The sequence below is a fragment of the Poecilia formosa genome, unplaced genomic scaffold (genome assembly GCF_000485575.1).
Source record: "Poecilia formosa unplaced genomic scaffold, Poecilia_formosa-5.1.2 Scaffold338, whole genome shotgun sequence".
In the NCBI taxonomy this organism is placed as follows: domain Eukaryota; kingdom Metazoa; phylum Chordata; class Actinopteri; order Cyprinodontiformes; family Poeciliidae; genus Poecilia; species Poecilia formosa.
Genome location: NW_006800277.1, coordinates 445,386 through 453,998, shown reverse-complemented (window position 1 = coordinate 453,998; position 8,613 = coordinate 445,386). Strand labels below are relative to the sequence as shown.

General features: G+C 38.9%; 1 protein-coding gene across 4 annotated transcripts in view; it reads left to right on the top strand.

Annotated features, from left to right (window-relative positions):
* The window catches only part of crtc1a (CREB regulated transcription coactivator 1a), a 59,574-nt gene that overhangs the window by 46,248 nt on the left and 4,713 nt on the right, over nt 1-8,613 (top strand). For 3 of the 4 annotated variants that reach the window (XM_016661646.1, XM_007573805.2, XM_007573803.2), the window contains one exon: nt 2,030-2,134. The exons of the other annotated variant lie outside the window; for it this stretch is intronic. In XM_016661646.1, the coding sequence (XP_016517132.1) occupies nt 2,030-2,134 (105 nt within the window). The remainder of the gene's footprint in view (nt 1-2,029; nt 2,135-8,613) is intronic. 4 annotated transcript variants of the gene reach the window in all.

Sequence of the window (8,613 nt, the reverse complement as noted above, 5' to 3'; positions counted from 1 at the left end):
TAAATTACTGGGTATTATAAACAATTTTCAACAAGGCGCTCTTTTGCAGTTTTCATTGGATGTTATAAATAATATTTGGATTCCTGAAGGCATGTTTTGCTTCCCATTAGACCCCCTTGTCGGTCCAGGCTAGGGACCTGTTGCAACCCCTACCCTATCTGTTGCTCCTTCCCTGATGCGACATCACAAATATGTTACATTTGTGTGAGGAACTGTCTGGTGTTGATTTCTAAGTCAACACCAATCTGAGTGTTGATTTAGACTGTTGGAGTTAATTTAGAAATCAACAATGGACTGGATTGCTTTTTGTTTAAGTCTTTGGAACTCTGTAAGTGAGTGTTAGGGAAACTAAGACTCACTAACACTCATGTTGTTGAATTTACACTGTATTTTTAACATACAACACTTACACTGGAAATCTAACACTTCCGAATTTGCTGTGCAACACAAAGTAATGCACAAAGGAGAAGTGCCAGCAGCATGGTTTTATATGTTTTCACACATAAATATCTAGATGGTAAATTGACATAGACATTTTAGTTCTTTTCTAGTCTCTCTGAACACGAAGAGCTTTGTATGTGTGATTCCAGGAGCCACACTCACATTTCTACATCAGAGTATGCAGCTTGGTGTTCATTTACAGCCTTTATGTGTTTTAACAGCTTTGTAAATTTTTATTCATTCTTTGCAAAATAGTTAAAGCTCAATCAAACTGAATGAAGAATATCTGTGAACATCAGTTGTGGTGTCTGTTAGGCCTGGACTTTGACTGGGCCATTCTAACTCATGAACACGCTTCAATATAAACCCACTCCATTGTAGGTCTGGCTGTGAGTTTAGTCTTAGTCAGATTTTCTTCCAGGATTTTCTGGTATTTAAATCAATCTATCTTCCCTGCTGAAGAAATCATCCCCACAGCATAATGCTGCCTCCGCCATGGTTTCATTGATACCTTGTTCACTTTGATTCTCCCATGTAGAGCCCCCTTCAACAAAAGTGGTCTCTTTTGACAAGAGAACCCTCTTCAACATGTTTGTTGTCTCCTACAAGGCTTCCAGCAAATTGCAAACTAGACTTCTCATGGCCTTCTTTTCAAAATGACATTTTCCCTGCCATTGTTCCATGAAGACAAGATTTCTGAATTGCAGGACTCGTAGTTGTCATGTCAACAGGTTCTCCCATCTAAGCTGTGGGTCTTTGTTGTTCCTGCTTCTCTGATTAACTCTGTCTCTGTCCAGCCTGTCGGTTTAGACCAGAGGTCTGCAAGCTGGGGCTCCGAATCTGCAAGTGACACTTTGGGTCGTCCACAACAGCTCTTTATAAATTTGTCTAAAATAATGAAGAATCAACAAATATTTTTAAATATAGATATAATGACAAATCCCGGTCTCATCACATTCTCATGGAATAATTTCATTGGATTTCCACAACAGAATAACACTAAAACTGCCAGTAATATTTATCTTGTCTTTAGCTTGGAAATTTTTGCATAATTAATAATTTTCAACAGATCAGCATCCTATAAAAATGCATCTGTTCTTTTTCTTTCTTTTTTTTTTTTTTAAAGCCTAAAAGTATAAATAAAATGTTGGTTCTTTAACAGTGGCAACATATTTCCCGTAGTAGAAATTGATCAAAAATTATAAGTTGCCTTCTGTCAAAATGTTATGTAACAGTAGCATCTCTAAATGTCGTTTGGAGCCAATGGATCTCACTAGGTTTTTATGGGTATTAAACTAAAAGGAACAAAACAAAAATATGTACATGCCACACTTTCCAAAGACTGATTTGTAGTGTAGAAACCATCAGGAAACCATAGCTTTGTGTTATTATTTTCCTCCGTTTCATAATTACAAGGTCATTTGTGTTGATCTAGCATGTTAAGTCCCAATAAAATGCTTTAAAGTTTGTGGTTGTAACATGAGAAAACTTGGTTTAAGAGTAAATGTTGAAGTATGAGAGGAACGGAACTGCATATGACTGTAGAAGGCACTCCTGTCTGAATAACAGATGTATCCTCTCGTGTCAGGCTGCCTCCCTGCAGCAGTACCGCCACAGGGTCGGGTCCTCAGCCAATCAGTCTCCAACCTCTCCTGTCTCCAATCAAGGCTTCTCACCCGGAGGCTCACCTCAAGTAAGGGCGTGTGAGCCGACGAGCCGAGGGCTCGCTCTGTGTTGACATTACCGTCCCTTCCATTTCGTTCTGTTGTTGTTTTTGGCGCTTGGGGCTGCTGCCCAGCTCACCCCCCACCTCACGCTTCCTCCTCCCTCACAACTCGTTTCTGTTGGTACTGCAGATCTGGGCAACATATTTTCATTTCTATCCAGTTTACACATAGAGTCAAAGAGCCCCTTTCTAACTCAAAGCGTGTCACATTTCAATGCATATGCATCCCTGCTTGTCATGAGCAAATATGCAAATTTGTCACATCAGATTCCGTATCCCGTGCAGATCTCCACCAAAATTGAAGAGTCTCCTGATGTCATGGAGACCTTCACAGATTACTTGTTTTTACAGTGTAAATGCAGGAAATTCCTTCCCTCTTTTCTCAATCAGCATTATACCTTGAATTTTCACACTTGAACAAGATGAAGAAAGGCAAATGCTTTTCAAACTCTTTAGTATATCTTGCCCAGATTTAGCCCACAGTGTTGTGAAGCCCTCCGTGTCCTCGTTGTGTAGTGTTCTAGTTGTTTTCTGATGTGAGTCCACTCTCTGCAGCTTTTGTGGTGTTTGCATTGCGTCTCAAATTCTTGCTGCAGCCTGAAGTTGTTCTTGTTTGTCAGATGCTTGTCTGTTGTGTTTCCGCAACACAGTGAGGTATGAATGAGCTGGAAGATTACTTTATTTGTCACACACTTCCTCAGTCTCTCTTTCCTCGATGCTCTTAATGTTACAAGGCAAATTGACACTTGAATGCACAATATATTGAATCCATACGATAGCCGTATCATTGCTTGTTGAAAGCTTGTGGAAAAAAGTAGTTGCTCACAATCTGGGAATTACTGCACTTTATAGTGATGCAAATCTTTCAATCAATTCCAATTTTTAGAGCCACAATTCAGAAACACTTTTTAATAACCAATTTTTCTATTCAAACAGTATAGACATTCTGTCTAAATTATGTGAGTGACTAGAGGAAATGCAATGTTTAAAATTCTGTAGCTTAAATTATCAGTAACAGACTAAGCTTCACACTGCAAGATTTTAAAATTGTCAGCTGATTTTCATAAAATGACAGACGACACATGACGATAAATCTCAGGTAAAATAGTTTTGGTCGTACAGTGTGTGGTGTCTGGCCAGACAACAGGAGCAACACACCACACACACTGATTCCACTCACTAGCATTCAGATTCCAGACAGAAACTCCCCCTAAAGCCCTCCAATACCATATGAGACTTTAGAGTAAAGAAACATGGCAGACAATTTAGAGGAAATGGAGAGAGTTTGGTGAATTCTCTTAAGTGATAAAAAATGTTGGATAAAGGAGTGGAGGCAACGCAAGCACAGCGAGGGTTAGTTTGCTGCTCTATGATATGGAGCTGAATTCTGTTTTTTATTGTTGTTAACCGTTGTTAAATTGTGTTTGGATTTTTTTCTGTTCTGTTGTTTTATTTAACTTCACCAGTTAAATATATGATTTTTAGTTTTTGCTGTTTTGTCAGCTCATTATAATTTCTGTCCAACTCCTCCGCTTGTTGTTTTGATTATGATATAAATTCCCAGGTCTAGGAATTGCGATTGTCCATAGAATCTTTTTTTTTTTTTCACCTCTACTACTTTAAGTGTTGCCTTGTAATCAGGGCTTTTAAATTTACTAGAGGTATGTATAATTTTGGCATCAACTTTTGGGGTTTAAATATAAAAAAAACAATTGGTTGATAATCTGAGATCAGAGCATCTCCATTAACGACAAGGGAAGATGGGGAAAAAAACAGATCCCAAATCTTAATGTGTTGCTTCATGTTGAGCCAAACACACCCAAGCTGAACTCTGAAGAGGTTTATGAGTCATAGTTGAAAGAAAGGCCAGAGGACCTCAGGACAAAGAGCGCTGCAGCTGCAATATAAATTAAAATTTATTTGGACTGCATTAAAGCTGGGCTTTGTATGCTTGAGATGAAAAAGAGATACAGAAACAACAGTGGCAAGGGACATGGGTGAGGTGAGTTGCTCAGTGTGTGTGCGTGCGTGCGTGTGTGTGTGTGTGCATGTGTGCGTGTGTGTGCACGTGCGTGTGTGTCCGTGCGTGCCTGTGCGTGTGTGTATGTTAGTTCCGCTGAGTTTATGCTGCAGGGGCTGAGCTGTAATCCTGAGGTCATCCACTGTGGCCTCACAGTGTGCTCCGCTGTCTTGCTCTGTCCTGTGGAAACATGTGCAGCACTCAGCCATGATGTGCTTCCAGATCAGTATGACTGAGGAGATGATCCAATTACTGAGGAGCTGATGTTTAAAACAGGGAGGCTGTGCTGCTGAGTTTGTGAGGATATTCAAAAGAGAATTTCTGAGTGAACTGTCTTGAGTAGAGTGAGGGAGGGAAGCATAGAGTCATAAAAGGGACAACATTTTCAGTCATTCCCTTTATTATGTGGGTTTTACGTCACCAGTGGGTTCGTGTTAATTAAAACATCAAGGCCAAAAATCAACAGGAGAAAATGCCAAAGGAATCTCCTCCCCTTTATGACAGCGGGTCTTTGGGTGTTGCTTTTTATCAAACAATATTTCATTAACAGACCCCTACAAGAGAATATTGCATCTGGTATTGATAAATTGATTTCTTTTTTTTTATTATTATTTTTATTAATTTTAGATTAGTTACAACACAAAGAACAAAAGAGAAACCCGTGCTGCCTCACACATACACACACACAAAAGAAACAAACAAAACAAAAACAGTTACAACAAAATACCCCACATGAACAAGAAACAAGGTGTCAGTCTTCTCCTCCAGTCTATGTCACCTCCCAGACATCAAGAGAGAAGAGGAAAAAACTAAACAAAAAGAAAAAAAACCAGGGCAGGATTAATTGGGGTTTTAAACCAAAATAATAAAATACTAAAATCCTAGGGATCAAGCAGAAAAGACAAAAGAGGACCCCAAAGTGTCAAAAATGTGTCTGATTTGTGATCAAGATCATGGGTCAGCTTTTCCAAAGGAAGGATGACAGAAATCTGTGTGAGCCACATATTTACTGTGGGAACATATGGTGAAGTCCATTGTAACAAAATATACTTCTTGGCAAGAAATTGAAAAATTGTAAACAAAGATTTAGAATGTGCATCCAAATGGTTGGGGGAAACATTTAGAAGATAAAACATAGGGGACAAGGAAAAGCGAACACCCAAAACCTTTTCAGTCACAGAATGAACGTCCCTCCAAAAGGTCCGTAATAAATCGCATGACCAGAATAGATGGAAAAATGTACCTCTATGCCTCAAACATTTGCAGCACAGATTAGAACGGTTGGGGAACATTCTCTGGAGACGAGCAGGGGTATAGTAGGATCTATAGAAAAGTTTGAAATTTTGTTCATGTATAGAAATAGAAGTGCATTGAGGAAAGGTTCCACTGCAAATCTTGAGCCACTCTAAGGGACTGAGTTTCACCTCCAGATCACGTTCCCACAGGTGCTTGACAGAGTCAAAGCTTGATGGTTCAGAGCTGAATAAGGATGCATAGAAATTGGAAATCAGACCTTTGGGAGATTTGATTGAAACCAGAGTATTTTCTAAGTCCCTCAGTTCCCTACGGAATGCATTGGACCTAAACAATGACTCCATAAAATGCCGAATTTGAAGGTATTTCTAAAAATCTTTTTGAGGGATGTTGCTATTGTCCCTGATTTGATTAAATTATTTAATAGAACCATAAATCAACAGACCAGAGAAATCAGTCAGACCAGAAGAAGACCAGTTCACATGACTGATGTCATAGAAGCAACTTTCTTTGAGGCAGTACAACGTTTTGTCTGGAAGATTCCTTTTTACTTTGAAGATATGTCCATTTCTGTTACTTTAGCATTTCTTGTAAAACGCAAAATCGTTTTTATTTTTTACAATCTTTTATAAACTTAAGATAGGCTGAGATTTCGATCTGGGTCCAAATGTTTGCAGAATCAGTGTACAGTAAGTTTATGCTTTGAATAGACCTACATGTACTTTTATGTGTAGCATTAAGGAATACACAGAAATGTCATGAGATGTGGTTGGTGGTGGTGAAGTAGAACGCGGGGACCCAGATGAAGATGATAATGATGGTCCAACAGAACAGAACAACGGGCAGCAACACGAGGAACACACGAAGATGATCCGACAAAAGACAAAGACAATAGGTGGACTTAAATAGACAGGGAGGGTAATCAAGGAATGAGACACACCTGGGAAGTAATCAATGGGAAAGACCCAGAGACAGAGACTCACAGGAAGGAAACTGAACACAGAAAACCCTAAAAATTAATACACAGAAACACGGATCATGACAAGAAACTGACCTTGAACATATTGACCCGTGTATAGATGCACACATATTCACACTATGAACATGTGTCCCCTACAGCCCATTGCAGGCCCACTGGAGATATTACCGTACATAGAACGTATTATCCTGTGTTCCACGGACAGGCTTTCTGTGTTTGTCCAAATGCAGAAACTATGAAATTCTTATCATAAATTGCTGATTTGAATGAATGTGAATGTATATCAGAACAGTCCTCTTTAATGGTTTAACTATTTCTGGATATTTTTGTCTTTTCTTACTGCATATACTTTATGCTTTGGGAGACTGTCTTAGAAAAAAATAGGTGTTGTTAGTCAGAGATTTCTTCAGATTCGTTGTCCAAATGTTTGCAAATCGCTACAGAAGATCTTTTCTTCCTACCGCCATCACCATCTACAATAACTACTGAAGAATTTTGAATTAATATGAGTTACAACATTTAGTTTCCCTTTGGGATTAATAAAGTATTTTTTAAATTTGAAAATGACAGTACACCTTATGTAGTCATCTCCAGGTATATGAATGTCTAGCTGGTGATCTATCTGGAGTACGCTGCTCTGAAAGGTGAAGAAAGGCTCAAATGTATTTTCTACTACTATCTAGACATAGTGAAACACTCCTCTGAGCTTGTAGTTCTGAGTGAGTTAGTGCAAAATGTGAAACATGAAAAGAAGGTCAGAGAGACTAAGTGATGGACTCATACCCAGTCAGGCTAACCGAGCCTGGGTCTCCTTGGGTAACATCTGGATTATTTTCTTTCATTCTTTGTAATATTCCTTCGTAATCCTGTGAGAAAGTGTTTTTTTTTGTTTGTTTTTTTTTAATAATTGAGTTGTGAATTCCAAATAGAGGGAACAGCCACACATCCGTCACCATCTGAGCCTGGGTCCACAGCAGCTCTGAGCAGAGCCTGGATACGCTGACAGAACCTGGAGCAGAATCCGGCTCTGAGAACTGGACGTCAGTGTTGTGGTCAAGACCACCTAACCCGAGACCAAGACAAGACCAAGACCGAGGGAAGTCGAGACCGAGTTAAGACCAAGACCAGCGCCCCACGCAACATGATACGACAAAATGTGAAATATGATCAAAATTACTTCCCAAATTGATCTGAAAGATCCATATTCACATAAAAACACCTACATATTAAATACTTAATAAATTTAACCAATATTAAAAGCAGAACAAACTCTTCGTTTTGCTTTGCTTTATTGAGGATTTGAAAGGTGACTATACCCTTAAATATTTAAGTAAAGGAAATAACGCACAAAGACGTAGTTCTTGCTGCTAGGCCATACACGAGCCGGAGATTTATTACACTACCACGGATACCTCGTTACAGTTTCTTCAGTTCAGTGCAAAATTCTTCATCATCATTGTCCTGTCCCAAAAAATCTCTCTGATGTCTTAATCTCGACCTGTTTTACACTTTTCCATCTTCATCAGTGTGTGTTGGAAAGTTTCAACCAATGGCGTGCTCCTGTTGTTTTGCAGAAAGATTCTGGCACGCTTTATACTGAGTGTGTATTGAACGACCTTTAAAATATTTTGGACCTCATGAACTCAACATCTGCTCCATTTCAGAATTGCTGAATAGAACAATTTATCTCAAATTGTTGATTTTATCTTGCACAAACAGACATCCTTTCCAGTAAATTCTGGCTCCATTTGCGCTTTGCACGCAAATTGAAGGAAAGAAGTCGGTCAGGTTGACCTAGTGCGAAGCCAAAGTCTCTTTCCAGAGAACTGAGGTGCCAAGATCTTTTTTCCGCCAAACAACTCCTTAAATAGTATTTCCGCTCTTACATAATCCCCCCTATTCCGCTTTCAAGTGGAATCCTAATTAATCTTAACAGTTGTTTTGTTAATTGCTATACTAAGTTTACATATCTACCTGTGAGTACAACTCTGTATATAAACCTTGGAAATATACATAAAGGTCACTTAAAAGTGAAATAAAATGAATAGTGGGGGTAAACATTGTTTCATGAGTTACTGTAACTAATACAACAATTCCAATACATTGATTAAACATTGCTTGGTCATTGCTTCCATGATTGTTCTTCCATTTGTATAAGGTCGAAAACCCCTGTTGTCCTTTTGTTTCTTTTCC